This window comes from Bos indicus x Bos taurus, chromosome 15, assembly GCF_003369695.1.
Source record: "Bos indicus x Bos taurus breed Angus x Brahman F1 hybrid chromosome 15, Bos_hybrid_MaternalHap_v2.0, whole genome shotgun sequence".
NCBI lineage: Eukaryota > Metazoa > Chordata > Mammalia > Artiodactyla > Bovidae > Bos > Bos indicus x Bos taurus.
This window is the reverse complement of record NC_040090.1, coordinates 69828714-69851579: the sequence shown is the minus strand read 5'-3', so window position 1 is coordinate 69851579 and position 22866 is coordinate 69828714. Positions and strand designations below refer to the sequence as shown.

At 36.8% G+C, this 22866-nt stretch overlaps 1 protein-coding gene across 5 annotated transcripts; it reads left to right on the top strand.

Moving 5' to 3' along the window:
* The first annotated feature begins 88 nt into the window (after window positions 1-88).
* FAM76B (family with sequence similarity 76 member B) lies at window positions 89-22397 on the top strand. Of its 5 annotated transcripts, none has more exons than XM_027563886.1 (10): window positions 706-1108; window positions 1959-2023; window positions 3103-3157; window positions 4189-4344; window positions 6802-7001; window positions 10619-10666; window positions 10856-10936; window positions 11585-11717; window positions 14763-14864; window positions 19759-22397. In XM_027563886.1, the coding sequence occupies exons 1-10, from the start codon at window positions 1022-1024 to the stop codon at window positions 19846-19848; spliced, it is 1017 nt and encodes a 338-aa protein (XP_027419687.1). In that variant the 5' UTR covers window positions 706-1021; the 3' UTR covers window positions 19849-22397. The 5 variants fall into 5 exon arrangements, 4 of the variants coding, with proteins under 4 accessions (XP_027419687.1, XP_027419686.1, XP_027419685.1 ...); XM_027563885.1 differs by having other exon boundaries at window positions 11582-11717; XM_027563884.1 differs by lacking the exon at window positions 706-1108 and adding an exon at window positions 1137-1647.
* The last annotated feature ends 469 nt before the right edge of the window (window positions 22398-22866 follow it).

The window sequence follows — 22866 nt, the reverse complement described above, 5'->3', positions numbered from 1 at the left end:
CCTGAGCAGCCAATCAAGAGAGCAGGCGTCTTCCGGTGGCGGGAGAACCCGCCTCTTCCCTCGGTGACGTCACAAGGTAGCTCGTCGCTGACAGAGCGCCGCCGGGACGCGGCGGGCGACCGGGCGGCGCTCCTGAGGGGCTCCTGCGCAGAGGCGGGCCTTCTCGAGGGGGAAACCTGGGCGAGGGGTTTTGGTGTCTCCAGTGGCGAGTGAGTCGAATGGGATAAAATAAAACCGAATTCGAAGCTCAAAACTCTCCATCACTTCCCTCGGGCTAAACGCCGGAGAGAGCTTGAGTTTGACCCGGGGACGCCTCTCCAGGTGAGGTACTTCCCTTTCGGCCAATAACAAATACGATAAGGAGGAGCCTAGAGATTTGGTCCAATGGAAGTCAAGGGGAGAAAAAAAAAAAAAAAGAGTCGGGGCAGAGAGTAAACCTCCACAAACAACTGCCCAATTAGATTGGGAGCTCCCACGCAAACCTGGGACTGGCTGCTGGAAATAGCCGCGACCGGGGCCTCGGGGCGGGGCGAGTTTAAAGCTGCTTTCGCGCGCTGAGGCCGTCTGGCTGTTATTGGCCAGCGACGTCCTCCTTTTGTGGGCGCGCCCGGCGTAACGGGGGTCAGAAGCTAGGCGGGGCGGCCGAGTGACGCAGTCGCCGCCTCAGCCAATCAGGGGTGGGGAAGGGGAGGCCGAGGAGGAAGCGGATCTGCCGCCGCGCAGCTAAACCGCAGCGAAACTCCCCGCTTCGTCTCCCTCCGCCGCTCTCGGGGCCTAAGCGGGAGCGGCTGGGACGGCGTCACTGGGTGGGCTGGGGCGGAAGTGGAGGCGGAGGGAGACGGCTGCGGCCGCGGGGCCTCGGGCTCTGGCGGCGAGGGTCTGGTGGGCGCGAGGCCGAGGGCGGGGGAGGAGGAGGAGGAGCCCGCGCGGCCCGGGCGGCGGCGGCGGCGGCGGCGCCCGAGTTCCCCGTGGGGCCCCGCCTCGGAGCGGGCGGCGGTAGAGGAGGAGGCTGAGGAGCAGGATGGCGGCCTCGGCCCTGTACGCCTGCACCAAGTGCACCCAGCGCTATCCCTTCGAGGAGCTCTCCCAGGGCCAGCAGCTCTGCAAGGTCCGTGGGCGCTGGGTGGCGGGCGGGCGGGGTTTCCTCGGCCGTGGCCCGAGGGAGCTGGGTGCCCGTGTGGCACTGCAGCCCCCCCCACTCCTCCCCCTGTGTCTCCTCGCTGGCGTTTTGGGGGTTTGGAGTTCTCGCCTCCTCACCCAGAGACCCGGTTCTCCGAGGACCTGGGCATCCGCTGGGAAAGCCCCTGAGAGGAGGACAGAGCCGTGCCCTCTTCCAGGCGGCCCGAGAAGGGTCCGGGCCCCAGCAACGTTGAGGGGGTCTCGGGGTGGGGCTGCGTGAGGCAGCCACCTGTCTATGCCGCAGAGACCCCGGGGTGGAGACGTTTTCCTCTCGGTTTTCTGTCTGGTCTGTCCTCTCCTTCCACCGGGAGGCAGAGGACGGTGTTTGCACTTTCTTGCTAGGAACCCGAAGCCGCAGAGCTGATGGCATCCTCCTTCCCTGTCCGGGAAAGCGAAGCGTCTGGCTTGGGAACAGAATGCTCTAAGATTTGGAGCTCCTCCCATCCCATTAAAGCCGGGATGCTGTCTGTGAGCGACGGTGCAAAATAACAAGTAGTTTCACATTTACCCAGTCCTTGGGGTCGGCCCTGACAGCGTTCTGTAATTTTCATCTGTTGAGTACCCCCTACATCTAATAAAGACAAAGACACCTAAGCCTTCCCTAAGGAATTATGCTGTAATTGGCCACTTACTTGATAAAATCACTCAATTGTCTTCGTTGGGGGACAGATTTTATTGACATTTCAGGCATTTGACTAGGTTGAGTAATAATTCTCCACCAGAAAAGTGAAATTTGGGACTTCGAGATAGATACTGATTAATATATTGTCTTATTACAGGAATGTCGGATTGCACATCCAATTGTAAAATGTACTTACTGCAGATCAGAATTTCAACAAGAGAGGTTTGTATATTGAACAGTTTTTGATTGTTAAAGGCAAAGTATTGTCTGTAAGGAATACTTGAGGCTTGTAACCCCATATATTAAAGCTCTTTTAAATAAAATGCTTTAGTTTCTCAAAATTTTAGTTGTAAGCACTTACTACATGTTTCTACATAGTAGGAGAGAATGTTCACCAAAAATTAATGAGTATTTTACAGCTATACTTTATACTTGAGGAAATAAAAAATATTGCAAGGAAAATATACAGCCTTGCTAATGAAAAGTGCTGATATCAATTGTTATTGTTAAGATGTGGGGGAAAAAAAATGACAGGATCATCTTTTGTAGTTCGGTGGTTAAGTGCCTTCCAATGCAGGGGGGTGCAGGTTCCATCCCTGGTGAAGGAGCTAAGATCCAACATGCTCTCAGGCCATCAAAAAACAAAACACAAAAACAGAAACAGTACTTTAACAAATAATGTTTGTTTGTTTAAAGTCCGAGTAAGGCCTTTAAAAATGGCCCACATCAAAAAAACTTAAAAAGGTAGAACGTTAGTGCTGACATGGACTTGAGGAAAGGTCTACAGCAAAGTCTAGTAACTTGTCACCAGTGGAAGAAAAACACATACCTTTTAATGGAGTGATTCCTGTTAGAGCCTCAGTACCCATAGAAGAGCTTATAAAAAGAATAATGAAGAAGAATAATTTCTTCACAAGTAGGTATGAGTATCATAATAGTGAAGAGCGAACAATGGAAGGTTATGTAGGCACTGATTCTGTGCATACATAATGGCAAGTGTGAAGATTGCCATTGTAAATGTGTAAATAGGAAACAATAAAATTTTAGTTTTGTTTGCATTTAAAATATGCAATAAAAACATGTAAAAACATTTATCTTAATTAAGAGGAGTAAACTTAGATAATACACAGCCCTGAAAAGATCTTATGTTGGTATTTTTGAAAAATTCTCTGTGTTAGAATAAGTTTTAAGTACTCCTAAAGCAAATAGTACACTTTTACTGATAGTACACTTTGACTACTTGCTTTAGTTCAACATTGTGCTGCATAAGTTTCATCATCTATATACAATTTCCTTTTCAGCAAAACTAATACAATTTGTAAGAAGTGTGCTCAAAATGTGAAGCAATTTGGCACTGTAAGTATATCTTATATTTTTATCTTATTGGCATTGATCTGTTAATGTTTTCACAAAGGTTCACCTTTTAAAAAAAATATATCGCTGTGTTTTTAAATGTTTCAAAGTAGCAAAATATTTCAGGAAAGAAACTTTCTATGGAGGGTCAACTGGGAAGACAGCATTTTAAAACAGTCATATTATGTGCATGTTTATATATATTGAATTTCAATGTGATGTTTATGATCTTATTCTTTAAAGACTAAAATATAACAGACTCCTGATTTTAGAGAACTTACATATTCATAATTTGCATAATTATATTTTCCACCTTCCTCAGAATCTCTGACAGTTTTTGTATATGGCACAGTGTTTAGGCATTTAGTCTCAAAAGTCAAGAAGTTATCCTAGTATAATTCTTTTCTTTTATGTATATTGCACTCATTATTGGTATGTTACAGTCATGATTAGTAAAATTGCTGGCCTTAAGGCTTTCTAAAATCTGGGTTGTCTTGAATGTCAAAGAAAATGAAGGTATGTTTTAGTTGAATTTGCTTGTGCCAAATTTTTTAGTTGAAAACTCATCTGTTCATTGCATCATCTGTACTTATATATGATGAAAACTGCTAAATGTATGCTGAATAAATGATAAAGTAATTAAACTAACAGGACATTAAGTTAGTAGAAATTCTTTCCCTCAAATATGGATATATGAAACTTTTCTCTAAGTGTGTGCCTTTGATTGGAACTTTTTTACATGTAGCTTTTGTATTATATAACATACTGTGCAAATCATAAATACATTTCTCATGGTGTTATTTATCTGTTTAATAGAGTAAAAAGTTTCATGAGTCTAGAAATAAGTGTTAGTAAATGAATCAAATGTCTTTGACTACAATAGAGCAACATAATTAACAAATTTTTTCGCCCATTATGACATTTCCTTAATTAACTCCTGAAATGTGTCCTGTGCACTCAGATTAGGTTATGCACCAAAATTTTAGTATTTTTAAATGTCTCAATTAAAGAAAATACATATCTGTTTTTTTCAGCCTAAGCCCTGTCAGTACTGTAACATAATTGCGGCATTTATTGGTACAAAGTGTCAGCGTTGCACAAATTCAGAAAAAAAATATGGACCACCTCAGACTTGTGAGCAGTGCAAACAACAATGTGCTTTTGATCGGAAGGAGGAAGGAAGAAGAAAGGTATGTTTTATTTATATTATGACATCTTCTGGAAATTAAATACATCACAAACAAGTTGGAAGTTTTTACGATTAATACATTACTGAAGCTTGATATATTCTTTGAGTCCCTGAAAGCAGGTGGTTAGATGATAGTTCACAAACAGTACATTTTCTCCTTGGCGTCATATGTAGATTCATCTTGATCAATCAAGGTTACTCTATTTTAAAAAGGGGGCTTACCTGGTAGCTCAGCTGGTAAAGAATCCACCTGCATTACAGGAGACCCCGGTTTGCTTCCTGGGTCGGGAAGATCCCCTGGAGAAGGGATAGGCTACCCACTCCAGTAGTCTTGGGCTTCCCTGGTGGCTCAGACGATAAAGAATCCACCTGCAATGTGGGAGACCTGGGTTCCATCACTGGTTGGGAAGATCCCCTGGAGGAGAGCATGTCAACTCACTCCAGTGTTCTGGAGAATCCCCATGGACAGAGGAGCCTGGCGGTCTACAGTCCGTGGGGTCGCAAAGAGTTGAACATAACTGAGTGACTAAGCACAGCACACATACTTTAAAAAATATTCTGTGATGACTGTTCTGTACTGTTTGGCTCCAACATTTTGTGTGGAAAAATTGCTGACTGCTTTTAAATCCTTTCAGCTACTTAACCTTTTGCTAGGTACTTGATGTTGCTAGTGTGAAAAAATACCTGATGGCGCTTCAACATATATATATTTCTAAGTTAGTCATGTGCCTTTTGATTTGAGGCTCATATTTTATATCATTTTTTTTTTCCTCTACCTGTAGTGAAAGTATGTGTATGTGTGTGACATTCCTCTGCTGAGCATTCATTCACACAGGCTTCCTGATGTCTGTCAGTGTCAACTGATTTGGAGGATGAGTGTCAACTTTGAGGGGCTCTCCTAGGTCCCTCCACACCAATATATGTACCCTAGTTGGAAAACGTGTCCCTTCAGCACTCTTGTGTGAACAAATAGAAGATATAAACCTAATTTTTATCATTTTAGTCTTAATAATTTTGGAAAGAAATCTCCTTTTCTCCCCATTGATAGGCATACAGTGGACTTCCATTGTTTGTCATAGTTTTGTTCTATAAAAGTACTGCGAACACTGAGTTAGTGAATACTGAACTGTGGCTCCTAGGGTAGTACGGGATTAGGTTCCTGCCTCTGGTCACAATCTGGTAGAGTCAATCAATATCTAATCCTGTTTTGTATATGTCTCTGTTTAAAGACACCTTACTTAATATATATTGTTGATTGATTACATTGAACTTGGAGCAAACAGCACTATAACTGCCTGATTGAATCTTACCTAACACAGGTGTTTTCCACTTAAGGGCTTCCGGAGTGGCTTAGTGATAAAGAATCTGCATACCAATGCAGGAGACATGGGTTCGATCCCAGGGTTGGGAAGATCCCCTGGAGGAGGAAATTGCAATGCACTCCAGTATTCTTGCCTAGGAAATCCCATAGACAGAGGAGCCTGGTGGGCTACAGTTCATGGGTCACAAAAGTGTCGGACACAACTTAGCAACTAAACAACAGTTTTCCACCTAAGGTACACAGCCACTTTGTGCTTAGAAACACTACATTACTCTAGCGTTATACTTGGGGACAATGTTAACAGTGAAATCACCAATAAAAAACAGTAAAAAACAATAAAAAATAAATCCAATAAAAATAAAACAATAAAAAACACTAAGTAGACTGTGAAAAGGATACTTGTTTATAATGTGAGAGCTGAAAAAATGCAGCAGAACTTTACCTTGTTCAGCCTCATCTGGGAACATTTGTAGTCCAGCTACACAAATTTTGTGCTGCTCTGTGCATGTGGGTTTCCACTCCAATATTCTAGCCTGGAGAGTCCCATGGACAGAGGAGCCTGGCAGGCTATACAGTCCATGGGGTCGTGAGAGTTGGACACGACTTAGTGACTAAAGAGAGATGCATGTGGGTGAATGATCACAAAAGTGCTGCAAGTTGATTTAGGGGTGACACAGTTTTTAGCTTGTTAGGTGGTGAATTTACAAATGAAAATTGGTTGTGTGTCATTCAATCTCTCCTTTTTTCTGTAAATTAACAGTTTTGCTGTCATGATAGATACTTTGTCTTTTTAGTAATAACAGTGATTTAAGAATTCAGGTTAGTGCTTAGATAAGGTTTCTTTGAAATATATCTGTCATCAATTTATGTTTATTTTCCAGTAATAAGAAAACAAATTTCTCTCTATAAATTCAAATTCATCAAACAAATGGATGTCCGTATATCATCCTTTGCCCTTTTGTGAGCCTCTAAACAAGGGTTTTCCCAAGATTCAAACAGTCTAATTTTACTTCCATTTTGCAAAAATCTGTGTGTACAAGAGAGAGAGTCAGAAGTTGAACAGCTTATCTTCACCTGGTTTCACTTATAGCCAGTTACGGGTACATTTAATCTAATATAAGTATTCTCTTTTAAAAGGTTGATGGGAAGTTATTATGCTGGCTTTGTACTTTATCATACAAGAGAGTTTTACAGAAGACAAAAGAACAGAGGAAGAGCCTTGGATCTTCACATTCAAATTCATCATCTTCATCTCTTACTGAGAAAGACCAGCATCATGCAAAACACCACCACCACCACCACCATCACCACCATCGTCACAGCAGTAGTCATCATAAGTAAGTACTTTGAAAGCGTGTTTTCCAAAGTCCTCTGTGGCATTTTAATACCTGCTTTTGGTGTTTAACTTTTTGTAAATGCTAGCTGTGTACTAGTTTAGTATGTGGTAAGCTTCTTGAGTGTCTAGGGCAATTTCCTCACTTTATTCAGTGTACAGGATTACACATAGTGTGTTAAGTTGTTTACCATAAATGTGAAGATCGGACATTTCGGGAATTACAGTATAAAGTTATCATGTAATGAAGTCAAAATACAAGTACACAGTTAATACTTCATTGATTCATGTTATCAAAAACCTCAATATTCAAAGAATCGTTAGGATTTTACTTGTAAAAATTACATTTGCCTCAGTTACTATTTGGAGAAGGACATGGCAACCCACTCCCAGCACTCTTGCCTGGAAAATCCCATGGATGGAGGAGCCTGGTAGGCTACAGTCCATGGGGTTGCGAAGAGTCAGACACGACTGAGCGACTTCACTTTCACTTTTCACTTTCATGCATTGGAGAAGGAAATGGCAACCCACTCCAGTGTTCTTGCCTGGAGAATCCCAGGGACGGCGGAGCCTGGTGGGCTGCCGTCTATGGGGTCGCACAGAGTTGGACATGACTGAAGCGACTTAGCAGCAGCAGCAGTTCCTATTAACTTGTTTTAGTTAAAATAAATTTTAACCAGTGACTAGGAAATGTATTTTGTATTTTTGGAGAACAGATTGTAACACTATCATTTGTGACTGTGATAGAAGCATTCTAAACATTGAAGATTCCCAAAATGTGAGACAAAAATCTTTGTGAGTAGTGGTACTTTGCTATTTTTAAAAACAGGAACTGTATTCAAATATCAGCTACTTGATTTTTAAATTGCCTTAGGAAGAAAAGTTAAATAGTAGTAATATAGTAATCCTTAATGTGTGTAAAGGTTTTTTTTTTAAATGTGGCTTTAGTCTTCATGGAAAATCAAGACTATTAAAATGTAAATTAAATACAAAAATTAAAATGGAGAAAAAAGGGACATGATACACACTGAGTTTCAGGAGAATTTATTATATTTTCTCAAATTTCTCTGAATGATTTTCAAGTTCTAGGTAGTCAAAACATAGTTTCATGTACAGAAAACTGATGTCTGCCACATTTAGGAACACGGATGATACATTTGGAGTATTTTATAGGTCTGTCTAGTAAACAACATTTGACTCTGAACTTTAGACAAGCACACGTATCAGATTATGGGGGTTCATTGAGGCACTGATACTGTTTGCTTCTCTAGCCATTTTTCATTTGTCGCTGTGCTGTAGTGCTTTCTGAATGTAATGGTGGTAGATTACATAGTGCTTTCTAACCTGGCTACTTTGAAGAAATGTTCTGATCTCTGTATTGGAGAATTACAGTAAGGAGCAAAGGAACATAAATCTTCCTTATTTTCACTTCTTGCTTTAGGGAAAAATATGAAAAAATAACTACCATGATGGTGACTGGCAGACCTACTTCTCAGACTCAGCTGACATACCTCTTTTCCTTGTGCTTTACGGATAAATTTGTTCTGGCATGAGGTGAAAGGACACACGCACATTGTGTTTATTAAGATCTAACATTGTCACAGTAACTTAATCTTTTGAAAGAATGACAGGTTTCAAAAGTAAAGGGAAAGAGAGTGGATTGATTTTTTAATTTTCCTTTTGATTATTTAAGAGGTGTAAATACTATTTTGTATGTGATGAGTAGGCAACCAGTTGGTGGAGTCATATCTGAAATTCAGTGGATGAGGATGATTACAGACAGTTTACATATTGTGATATAAATTGATGGGTGTTGGAGGAAGGAAGAAACTCAGGTTAATATGGATACAAGAAAAGCCCACCTCAGAAAGCTGAGATTCCAAGTGTTTCTATTAAGTCACTATTGTGGTTTTTCTCATTTCAAGGTCTGGACTTTGCCAATGCATATGACTTGCCAGTGCCCTTAATGAAATTTGTAAGAGAAAATGGCAACTGAATTCCTCAGTAGTGTTACTGTTTCCCACCACAAGTAGAGAATAGCTCAGGTTGATAGAATTTCAGCTGTTGTTTCCCCGGCTTATTTATTTATAGCTGATTCTTAAGAACATGGTTGAAAAACTTGTACATCTACAACAGCAATAAATTTTATACACACACATAAACACATGTACATATTTCTATTGTGTATATAGCACTGTACTAAATATTTTACATACATAACTCATTTAATCCTCATGTTCCCTATAAGCTATGCATTATATCCATTTTGCAGATGAGGTAATTAAGGCTCAGGGATTTTCAGTAAGTTGCAAAAGGTCGCACAGCCCAGGTCATCTAACACCTCTTATATTGTATAAGGTTCAAGTGGACCCTTGAACAACAAATTTAAACTGCATAGGTCCACTTATATACTCAGACTTTGTTTTGTTTTACTCAGTATTTACTGTAGTTCATGATCTGTGGTTGATTGAGTCTAGATGCAGAACCTCCTAAATGGAGGACTGACTGTGCAAAGATTTTCAACTGCTTGGAGGATCACTGCCCCCAAAGCCCCACATTGTTCAAGAGGCAGCATTTTACGTGGTTTCTGATACATACATAGGAGATGCTCTGCACATGTTGAATGAATAAACTAGAGGTTAGTGAAGGATTGGCTAGTGGGAAAATACGGGAGAAAGGTATGGACATTTCATAGTGAATTATTAAGTGGTTATTAGTATTGTGGCATAATGCAAAAGAAGTAGTACTGTAGTAGTAATTATAAGGAGCTTACCAGGTGGCTAAGTGGTAAAGAATACATCTGCCTGCCAAGCAGGAGACCACAAGTTCGATCCCTGAGTTAGGAAGATCCTCTGGAGAAGGAAATGGCAACACATTCCAGTATTCTTGCCTGAGAAATCCCATGGACAGAGGAACATGGCAGGTTAGTCCATGGAGTCGCCAAAGTCAGACATGACTTAGTGACTAAACGGCAGCAGTAGTTATAAGGAAAAGTAAAATCACTTGTTTCTATGAGATTTCCCCATATTTGCAGCTTGACTGCTCTAGAGTACAGCCTAATGAAAGACTGGAGACTTTGGAGGAGAGGATTCTTAGGAAAAGTAGAAAAGAAAGAAAGAAATTCAGGTATTTCCTGGTTTAACCTGACACACTATTCTGAGCTACCTGAGTTACTCTGGTTCATCTCCATGTAGGATTATTAGGAAGGCCTTAACTTTAAGATAAAATATCTTCTGTCTAAAATAGTAAGGGTAGCCTAAGTAAGACGATTTTCCAACTTTATCATTATAGAACCCTATTACGTTCATTTTCATGCTCATATACCCTAACCCTTAATGTGATATTAAATTGAATTATAAAAATACTAATTAAAAAGAAAATCCAATCCCTATCATTGTATTTTTCTTAACAAGATGGCCAGTAGTCATTTGATTAGAATTTATTTTATTAAAATGTGATTTATTCAATATATTAGCTTAGTCTGAAAACTTAGTTGAATATGCCATTCATTGAACAAAAGAGTGTAAACATGTATCATTTGATTCCATTGGGAAGAATGCTGTTAAAATGTTGATGTTTTAAATAAATGTTGTTATTAGATGTCATTTATGTATTTTTCAGAATCAGCAATCTGAGTCCAGAACAAGAACAGGGACTGTGGAAACAGAGGTAAATATGTTAATATATTTCCTGAAATACTTTGACATGTATTTTTTAAAATGTGACATTTCTTCACCTTTGTTACTTAGGCTTTAAAAAAATTGATATTCAGTAATGTTTTAGGGGAAGAAAACTATATTTTCCTTTGGTGCCTCTTCCCTTTTTACTCTAATTATTTTTATTAATGTTTGGTTTCAGCCATAAATCCTCTGCAGCAATTCAGAATGAAACTCCAAAGAAAAAGCCCAAATTGGAATCTAAGCCATCTAATGGAGATAGGTAAAAATTAATTCCTTTAGTGCTGTGAAAATTCAACTTAGTTGAACAATCATGGCTGGTTGCCAGTTATTACTAGGTAAAAGAATAGAAACATGTATCTTCTACATTGACTTCTTTGAGTCACCTTGAAGAGTAAACAAAATCAGTTAAAATTTTTAACTTAATTTTAGTAATAAGAAAGTGGCACTGAACTATGTTATTCTATTTGGGGCATAAATTTGGGTTTTGAAAAAAAATTTCTGAATTCTCTGTATCTTAATTATTCTTCAGTGAAACACAAAACTAATTGTGATATTTGAGATTGACCTGCTTGGAAAATGTTTTTAGATTTAAAGTATTATGAGAGTGACTTTGTTTTAGTTCATTAGCCAAAAGTTTGCTGATGTTACTGTACAAATTGGCTGCCTATTGCTTTACACTAGAAGTATTGACCCCCTAAAAGCTAATACTGAATTATATTTCTGCAGGTGTATGTAATGTGTGCCATTAGTAAGGTAATTTGCCAGTTGCATCCATTTCTGTCAGGTACATATTTTTTTGCATTAGCCTTAAGGATGTTTGTGGAATTGTCTAATTTATGCAATTTGAACACCTGCTAATTTTCTTTCTACTTCATTTAACTGTATTTTACTTTTTTCTTTTTAGTAGCTCTATAAATCAGTCAGCAGATAGTGGGGGAACAGACAATTTTGTCCTTATAAGTCAACTGAAAGAAGAAGTGATGTCACTTAAACGTCTCTTACAGCAGAGAGACCAGACCATTTTAGAAAAAGATAAAAAGGTAAGTACATGGTTCACTGAAGCCTGGTAAGATTTACACCTTGACTATTGCTTGATAAATGCAAATTTTACTAGACTTTGTTTAATAACTTCTTAATGTGTGTTGTGCATGATTCTTACAAGACACAGAAGTGCAAATTGGAACCTAAGCCATCTAATGATGATACATAAAAACAGTATTTCAGAATTTTAGTTCTCAGAATTAGTTGAGGGCTGTAAAATTCTATTAATTTCTGGATATTAGTTTCACTAAGCCAGAAATCTAAAGTTAGGTCTAATGTCTTAATTTGAAAACAAGATATAAATGAATATTGTGTCAATTCTTTTGATAAAGTAATTGAATTGAATGCAGTCTTTTATATACCAATTGTCTATTTCAATCAGGATCAAATAACAGGTGAAAATTAATGCTATGGGAATTTCCTATGTGATAGTGATTAGCTATATATAAGGTGGAAAGTAAATCCGCTTATTGGAACTTTTATATAAGTTAGATCAAGAGGAATAATCAAATACACAGTCTGTTTAGTAAAAAGTTGTAATACTTTCTTTGTGTACTTTAGCTGAATTGTACCTCTTTGGGCCTCAATTTTCTCATTTTAAAAATGAGAGTATTAACACCATCTCATGGGATGATTGTAATGAAATGAAAATGTAAAGTCCGTGTATAAGTGCTCATAGCTGCTCTTACTGGGGTCTGGTCATCTTTGAGGGTAGAACCTACTTCTGTACTTGTTTTATGGTCCTGGACTATCTAGTTTGACCTACTTCAAACATTATTGCAATAGGAAAACATTAAAAATACTCTTCTTAAAATTACGAACAAGACATAATTATGAATACAGCTGTCTCTGAGTATCCACGGTAATGCTTGAATCTAAGTTGGCTTATACTTCTGACATTCATGTAAAAAATGTAACTTTTACATTACATTTTCCCTGACCTTGATGGTTAACAGATTTAAATTTATTTTAATACATTTGTACCTTACCTTTTAAGCAAATTCAATTTTTGAAATTTAGAATTGACATAAAAGTAGCAAAATTATGAGTGTCTTATTTTTTATGGTTCTTTTTGCTTAGTAACAGAATATTTTCGGTTAGTTTTTATGAAAATTTGTTTTACACTCAAAATTTCAGAGAAATTTCTGTTACACAAAGACAGGTCTATCTGTACTAACCTAGATAAAAGTTGAGTAAAATGGTAAGTTTACTATAAAATAGCAATGATTCCAAAACCAAGTAGTAATGAATTGTGGAATTTTGGCTTCCTTAGATTTTGTTTTCTTTTTCTAGCATGACTAGACTGTTCCTGCACTTAGGTAACAGTTTTCTGTTTTTGTTAGTGTTCCTTTTTTCTTAAACACTGATGGGCATGGAAATTCGCAGTATTTTGAGCAAAATAATTGTAAGCCTAAAAATAGCTACATATTTACACCTTTTTCTTACAATGTAAGTGTAAGACAGTCATGTTATTTTCTTGAATTTAGTTCACTTCATTCAGTGACTTCTGCAGCCAGCCACATACTAGATCAGAAGGATAAAAAGATAGAATAATAATAAAAAAAAAAGACATGTTCTTATTTTTCAGAACTTTAATAATATGGAGGCAACTTAGAACATAGAGATGAGAATATCATAGTTTATCTGTAGTGAACTGGTGTTTTAGCACAAGAATTCCTCTGTAATATAGAAAGCAGAATTCAGTTATTCTTTGAATTTGACAAAAGCAAGAGCTTTTATTCAGAAAATCAGAATATAAGATACTGTGACTTCCTTTTTCTCTTTTTGGTGTACTTCTTTGTTTAGTGATTACTGGGTAATTACAGAAAAGAACCTGCAAACCTTTAAAACTTACATAATGAAAACCATTTAAAAATAACCAGAAGCATGTAGAATCTACAAAAGTGGTAAAGATGATCTTATTTGTAAAGCAGAAGTAGGTATGCAGACATAAAGAACAAACATGGATACCAAGGGGAAAGGTAGGAGTGGGATTGACATTACTATACTGTACTGCTGTGTATAAAGTAGATATCTAACGAGAACCTGTAGCACAAGGCACAGGGATGTCTACTTGGTGCTTTGTGGTGTCCTAAATGGGAAGGAAATCCAAAAAAGAGGGGATATACGTATATGTAAGGCTGATTTACTTTGTTATACAGCAGAAACTGACAGAGCAGTGAGAAGCAACTATATTCCAATTTAAAAAAATAATGAAAAGCAATCAATCTATAAAAATGACCAGAATCTATCTTCTACCTGGTTCTTTTATTGAAATTATATAATACCAACTTATTTTTTAGTGTGAAGTCATGAGATTTTATATCTTTAGGCCATCTATATTTATGAAGAAAAATTGTCATGTAGTTAGCTGTCTTTCTCAAATCCCTTAACTTTTTTAAGTTGTCTAAGCGCAAATTTTAAAGTAACCCTCTTTCCTTTCTCATTCCATGTTAGTTGTATTTCTGTGTTTTGTTCTCCATCTTTACCTCAGATCTTAGGTGGTATCAGATATGGAGTTCTGGACATAAAGTTTAAAGGAAAAAGCAATATAGCTTTCAGTTGATAAAACTGTTTCTCTGATTTTCATACTTGTCCAGTGTGAACCTTTTTTCTTCTATCATTGAAAGATTGTTTTAACCTGAAACCAGTTGTATTGTTTACTTTGTTTTTATATGTGAAGTATGTTTTAACCGAAGCATTTTCCAAAGCATTAACCACTAAGCTTTCCTGTTGGCGTACCAGTTGCCAAATTCTGTGTCCAGTGAAACTACCTTAAAAAGAAACAAAAACAGCAACTTCTCAAAATTTTACTGATGTTTCAATATTATCGTAATATTAGTGTTAAACTAGTAAATTAGAATTCATTTCACAAAACAGAAATTCTAGATAAGTTACAAAATGCAGGAATCTGTTAACATTCTCCATTTTATAATGAATTGTGAGTTTACTGTGAAAAATATTTAAAATGGTGGGTGTTTGTTTATCAGGTTGTATATATGCATATATATGAATATTTATCTATATATTTTTTAACCTTTCAGTTAACTGAACTTAAGGCAGATTTTCAGTACCAAGAGTCAAACTTGAGAACAAAGATGAACAGTATGGAAAAAGCTCACAAAGAAACAGTGGAACAACTCCAGGTAAATGAGATAATTTATGTAAACTGTTAGGCAAGGATGGCTAAATGTGGTTAATAGTATTCTTTCTCTTAGAATCATATTGGTATCCCTACTTTATGCATATCCAGAGCACTTTCAGCTTTGATTTTGAGTTTATAATAGTTTTTAATCCTGCTCCCATTAAAAGTTGTTGCTTGAAATCACTTGATAGAGGGGATTCAGTAGATTAAATCTGAAAACTTTTGCCTGAAATTTAGATGGAGTTTTCAGATTCGTGAAACTAAGGTGAAAATTAAGTTTAGTACACTGTGTAGCTATTCTTCTGTTTCCTCCCAGATATGGAGGAGAAGTAGAGGTACACACCAATTTTTAGGGACCTCAAGTGAAGGAAATTCATGCTGCATGCAGAGATGCAAGGCCCAAGAGTGCACCTTAACCTTTGGACTACGATTTCCAAAGTGCCAAGCAGAGCTCTGGGGTTTCTTGGTGGCTCAGATGGTAAAGAATCTGCCTGCAAAGTGGGAGACCTGGGTTTGATCACTGGGTTGGGAAGATCCCCTAGAGCAGGGAATGGTAATCCGCTCCAGTATTCCTGCCTGGAGAATCCCCATGGATAGAGGAGCCTGGCGGGCTACAGTTGATGGGGTTGCATGACTTGGACACGACTGAAACAACTCAGCAGCAGCAGCAAATAGGGCTCTCAGTATCCACAGGAGGGATCCTGTACAGGCCAGCCTCCGAGTACTGCAGGGTGTACTCGGTAGGGTTTCTGTATGTAGAACAACTGAATGGTGATGCCAGGAGTCACCACAGTGACAAAGAGGGTGGTGTCTGAGGTCTGGCACACAGAGATGGAGCACATCCAACATAGACACAGGTTATCCCCTTCTTCAAGCCTTTTTTCACCCTGGTCTCATGAATTTAAAAATCAGATGCACTAAGTTAATTACATGTTCTATTAATTTATACATTCTGACATTTGTTGTCTTAAAAGCATAGAAGATGGCAGCACACAGACTTCGGGCCATCCGTTGGGAGAGTGCAGCTTGGGAAGGAAGGAATTAATACTGCCCTACCTTTTTTTTTTTTTTTTTTTAAACATTGTAACACCAAGGGATATTTGCTGTTCCTATCTTTTGGTTTTGTGTTCTTCATTCTTTTAACATAGCTTACATTGAGTAAGATTGTAAAGTGGATTAGGAACTTGCTGAAATTCAAGGTAGAGGTTGGCTAGTCCTAATGCTGATCTTACTGTCAAAGAATTGTGAAGAGAAACTTCCGTAGAACCTGACACATAGTAGATGTTCAGTTAGTTTGCCGAATGAGTGGTGATTTATGGAAATACCCATCAGCCCTCTTTTCTGAGAGATTTGCCCTTTTTATATACTAGGCTTCTTGTACATTATCATTTCTCATCCACCAGCAAATAGTAGTTTCATTTTGTGTTACTCATTCAGTTGTTAGGGCTGACTGATAACTGGAAATAAAATCTTCTGCATGGTGATCTCCAGTTTGATGTAGCCAAAACATGAATAAATTCAGAATGATACAGCAAAAAACCTGTGAGGAGTACTTAAATTTGATAAACCTTAGTACATCTCACTGTTCAGAAGAGCAGTTCGTTGTTTGATTTTGTAGTTGTAAGCACAGGGGACTTCTCTTTGACATTTTAGTCTGTTTAGTATCCGTAGCCCACCTCTTCTTGGTTGATAGCTGAAATTTCATAGAATAATAACTGATAATAAGATGAAAGTGTACATTTTCAACATAATTTTACATAGGCTGTCTTATTTGCACCTTAGTGTAACTTTGAGTTATGTGATGTCCTCATTTTACACATGAAATTGTGGAAACGTAGTCAGAAGTGGCATAGAAACCTACATCTTCTAACTCAGATTTAACTATACTTTCTTCTGTTCTGCACTGTCTCCCACCTCAGGTTACTCAGGTTTTGTGTTTCATTCTTGCTGTTAGACCACTTCCCTATTTGTGTTATTATTGGTGACCTTCTGTCACAGTTAAGTATCCTCTTTTAACCCCATTCCCCTTAGCAGCCATGTACTAGTAAGGTTCTCTACCTGAGTAAATATAGTGAACTGTTGTTCTTATCTTTTTGTGATAAGAAACTGAACACTGAAGCAGAAAATTTACCTTGTTCTAATAGCTCTCAAAACATTTGAAATTACCAAACCTGAAAAATAATCATTGAGCAACACAAAAAAACTGTCCCCCCCCCAAAAAAAAACCCTTAACAAAACCCAACCAACCAAACAGTAACCAGATTATCTGAAATACGAGGAATATCCAATAAAAAATACACCTTCATTTAGGGGATAAGGTGATAAAAAGGAAAAGGGAAATAACATTTGAGTGCCTGCTGTATACCAGCCACTGTGTTAGGTTAAGTGTTTTGTATATTTGATTAGTTCTTTCAACCCTTGTTGAGATGGATGGTGTGAGTACTGTTTTACATATGAGAAAATAAATTTCAATTACATAGCAGATAAATGGCAAAACCAGGAATCAGAGAAGCATCTGTGATTAACACATATTCTTTCCTTTAGGCCAGCATTTCTAAACATTTTCAACTTGCTTAGGAGTTCTTAAATAATTGATTTTTGCATGGTGTGTAATAAAGAAGTAATAAATACGAGGATAAAACTTTTAATGCATGTAACTAAATATTATTATAAAGTGTATTTTAATTGTATCAGAATAAGATTTAGACTTGTCTCCTTTTAGCAACTGACCGTTGATTTTTCTTAAAGGCTTTTTTCTTACATAATTTATCAGCAGATTTAATGATGTGATTAGGATACTAAATAATACATGCAGATTGAAAATTCGCTGATAAAGAATTAAAAGGAAAAACTTTTCAATACCTAATGTTTTTTTTAATATTTATTTTTAATTGATGATTGCTTTACAATATTGGTTTGATGTCTGTCATCAACATATATTAACCATAGGTGTACATATGTCCCCTCCCTCTTGAATCTCCCTTCCACCTGCCGCCATCCCCACCCCTCTAGGTTATCACAGGGCCCCAGTGTGAGTTCCCCGAGTCATACAGCAAATCCCCATTGGCTGTCTGTTCACATATGTTAGTGTATGTGCTGGGCGAAGGCAATGGCAACCCACTCCAGTACTCTTGCCTGGCAAATCCCACGGATGGAGGAGCCTGGTAGGCTGCAGTCTATGGGGTCACTAGGAGTTGGACACTACTGAGGGACTTCCCTTTCACTTTTCACTTTCATGCATTGGAGAAGGAAATGGCAACCCACTCCAGTGTTCTTGCCTGGAGAATCCCAGGGACAGGGGAGCCTGGTGGGCTGCCGTCTCTGGGGTCGCACAGGGTCAGACATGACTGAAGTGACTTAGCAGTAGCAGCAGTGTATGTGCCTCCATGCTGCTTTCCATTTATCTCATCCTCTCCCTCTTCTCCCCCACCCTTGTAATATCTAACGTTTGAGTTCTTGTATTTCATACTTAGAATATGACAATTATAAACTCATTGATATTTTGTTTATTTTTTAATCATGAATGAGAAAAGGTAGTTTAAAAGTTAACTTTTTAATGATTTGCTATGTCATTGTAAACACTTCTACATAATGTAGCTTACAGATCTGACAGAGATCTCTTTGGAGCAACTTTGCAAACATTTCCTTTTTTTATGCCCTTCATTAGTTTGTATTTTAAAATTTGTTTCTTAAGATTCCTTGTTTTAGCCAGTGAGTCTATTATAAATTAAGTAATATATGTAGCTAACAATGAAAAGAAAACAATTTATGACTACCGTATTTACTAGGATGGTCAACTGAGTGTTACACCAGTTAATAATGAGTGGGTGTATTTGACTTTCACTAACTGCCAGGCATTCTCATTGATTTGTCCTCTGAGTTTCTCAAACTAGTTCTAAAGGGAAAATAAAAATCCTTTTAGATTCTTTATGGTTCTCTGAAATTGAATTTGAAACTGAAAGTCCTAATTATAACCTTAATTATTTAATAATCATGGAATAGAGAAATGCTGTTAATCATGCAGTAGAACGTAAAAAATTGATTTGACTTGCAAATATAAGATAGCTAGGTTATTTGCATTTTGGGGGTCGTCATGGGTATTAATTAGGGAGAATTTGATTGGAGAAGGGTGAGGTGCTAAGTACAAAGCCTGAGACAGGTTAGGCAGTGTTACCTTGCCATACAAAGGCTAAAATTAGAAGATAAAGCACTGAGGTTAAAAAAGTCTAGATAATAAAAAGATCTTAAGACCTGTAAAGGAAAATGATTTTCAAACATAAGCCACAGTGATGATGTATAACTACTCAAATTATATCAAAGCCAATACCAGATTAACTGTATGCCAGTTAAAGGAACAACAAAAGACCAGAAAGGTGTGGTTCTGATTGGTGCTTCAAAAAAAATTATTTAAGTCTTGTTAACAGAGTAGTCTGTTTGGCAAAGCAATAAAGTCTGTACATTTTTGCAAAAAGGACCTTTTATGCGTGTTTTATAAGGTATACACATCAGAATGAAGGTCTTTATAGTTCTGGAAATGGTCCTCTCAAATTATCACTTGAATTATTTGATCTTATTCATTATAAAATAATACTTATATTCATAGCTTTTGCTTCATGTTTTTACAATAAAGCTGAAATATTTTCCCCTTATTTAAAAACTTGACCCTGTTTTAAATGGATTCACTTTAAGTTGCTTTTTTTGTAACCAGTTGAATCTGGACAACAATCGCATTAATATGGACATTTACAAAGGGGGCTGACAAACCAATCTAAAGTTTTCCTTTTACATATCAAAGAGATGAGCCTAAATACCTCTTTCATTCTGATAGTGTGTATTCTTCAGCATGACTTAATATTTGAAATATTTTTAATGGTAAATGTTTTTGTCTCCCACAGGCCAAAAACAGAGAGCTACTCAAACAGGTTGCAGCGTTGTCAAAGGGTAAAAAGTTTGACAAAAGTGGAAGCATATTAACATCCCCTTGAGAAAGTGCTTATTCGTTAAGTGTTTCTGCTGAAAATGTAAAATTTGAAAAAAATTCTGTGAAGCCCTTAAATTCTGTGTAGTGAAAAAATATTTTTGCACACCAAATGAATTGGCGTGTTTCCTATTCACTTTTGTAATTGATATACAGCATTTTTTAAGTTGTAAAACATTCAAATGAAACTTCAACTGGTTTGAAGTAACTTTTTAATTATTTGATATCCAGGAACTTTTTTGCCAGCAATAGTATTGTTGTAAAGGAGTGCATGACTAGTGCCCTTTATAAAATGCAACATGCAATAATAGAGTAGGATGGTTTTCAGAAGTCAGAACAGCAGGGCTTTTTGTTTGTTTTTTGTTTTACACTATGCTAATTTCATATAAACAGTTTTCAATTCAGAAATACAAAAACTTTTGAACAAGAAAAATTGTGAACACTGGTTTTTTGGTAATTGTGTTTATACTTTTCATCAACATGAAATAGGAGAGAATCATGGTGCTTTTATTAAATGAACTTCAGAGTATATGTAAATATGTTTTTAAAAGTTACATTGTTAACATTAGTTAGTAAACTAGTATTTTCATTATTGGTATAGGAATTAATGTTTATTGTACAGTATCCAAGGTAAAATGTGTTTGTTTTGTAAAAACTACTGTAGATTTTTACTTACAAGTGCCTTTTTGCCACCTAATGTTTTTATTTATAGGAATGCTGATCTTTTGTACATACGGTTTGTTTTAAAATCATGTTTAATAAATGTTTGTATATAAATGCATATGTACAGAAGCCTATTTCAGAAGGAAAAGTTGCTAGTAAAATGTTTGCGGTTGCATTAAGAACTGACAATGCATTAGACTTGAGATGATTTCGTGGTTTGTTTCTGTGTGGTATGGGAAACTGTTGGTCATTGAATTCATTGAATTATGTTAAAATACTTCCCAAAAGATTTAATTTTAAATCAGTATGGGTAGAATAATTTTATTTTTTATGTCATATGGCTTCATGTTCATATTTTGTGAGTTACATGTTTTATTTTTCTTTTATTAAAATTAAAAAAAAATTTTCTTCAATGGTCCATATATCTGCTTTCTCTATAATATGTGGTTATCTAAGTTAATATTTATGTATACCATACTTAAATTGTAAGTTTAAAGCAAATCTGGAAAAATTAAATATCTTTTATATCATTCTGTGATTATCTTTGAATAAATTGGAATCTACTGTAAGATTCAGGCACTATTTATAAGAAAATTATATCAGAGTCTTTAAAATTGTCTATAAAAGGTTAAAGGTAGGGTGGGATAGGTTAGGAGAAATTATTGACTAATTGCATTCTGATCCAGTGGTTTTCAGCCTGTAATAGAATTGATCTCCTTCTTAGTAAATGCCAATTCAGACTTTTCAGTTCATTTTTAAAATATCAAACATTGCCAGGTATACTGTACAGAGTAGAAAGTCTCCTCTTAGGAATTTATGGGCAAGGATAAATTTGTTTTTAGTAAATTGTTACTAAATTTATCAGTTTTGAAGATTGGTTTCTAAGAATGTCCTATCCTCTTTCCTCAGAACACAGGATGATTGTATTAATTGTTTTTAACATAATTCATGTTTCAGTAGATTGTTCCTAAAGTTTCATTTTAAACTGATTTCAAATAATTTTTTATCCAGTTTGAATACATATAATCTAGGGTAATTTTCAAGTGATAGTAAAATATTAAATCAGTCAGACTTGGAAAAATTAAACCAGTTTGTTTTTATGAGACCTCATGCAATAATTTTCCTAAATTTAGTACTCTCAACAATGATAGCTAATGCCTTCCTAACACAGATTTTAATGTTTTCAGGATTTGCTAAATTCATAATACAGTCATTACCTTTCTTTAAAATTTATACTGTTTGTATTCTGGATTCATAGCCATTTGTCAATCCACAGTGGTCATTGTGGTTTTAAAATAAACTGTGTAATAGTTCTTACACCTTGTTGGAGCTGCTACAAAAGAAAGGTGCCCCTTCCCCTTTTTTGTAGGTAAGTGATTAAAAATTGAAATCAATCTAAATAATTAAGCTTTGTAAATTCGGAGGCTAAAACATTTTAGGGGCTTCACAGTATTTAGTCCTAATTAAATTCCTCTCTTTATTCCATGACCTGGTTTTATAACTTAATTATTTTGCAATTGTATAAATTAGTAATGAGTCCCAGTCCTGGATCTGTAGTGTATTGACCTAATGACCTAATATCCTCTCAATGTGGACCTGTAAGGAGATACTATGGTGTGCCGTATATTGTGCTTTTTTAGGCTGCTTTCAGCAATTGATTAGCATTTACCAGTGAGGGTCATTTTGGCTCCAGTTATTTATGTATTAATAGCCTGTGAATATTGCAGTCCTTTTTAGATTGTATTGGTTTAAATATGCATTCTGCAGTGAACCTGTTAAGCTGTTCACATGTATAGACTATTGAAATACTGTACCTGTACACATCTGACCGTTGACATTTTGTACTTTTTTCTAAATCCAATATTTCACAATAAAAACTCACCAAAAATTTTGTATTGGTTTATTGCTGCAGTAACATCTTTCCATAGATTTAGTGGCTTAAAACAGCACAAATCAGTTCTCTTACAGTTCTGGAGGCCAGAAGCCCCAAATCAGTCTGATGGGGGTGAAGTCAAGGTGTGGGCAGGGCTGCTTCCTTCATGAGGCTGCAGGGGAGTAACTATCTCCTTGCCTCTTCCAGCTTCTGAAATGCATTTCTTATATTCTGTGGTTCTTTGCCACTTGCTCCATCTTCACACTCAAACTACAGCATCTTCAAGTCTCTGCCTCTGTGGTCATAGATCTCTTGGTCATAGTGTCTCCTTCCTGCTTATTAGGACCTTACAAGGATGAGGACGTTGTCGGGAGCTCGTGGATGATCAACACAGTCTCCCTGTCTCAAGTCTGTAACTACATCCACATACTCCCTTTTATCATGTAAGGAACATAGTTGTTTATATGTTCTAGGGATTAGGACTTGGAC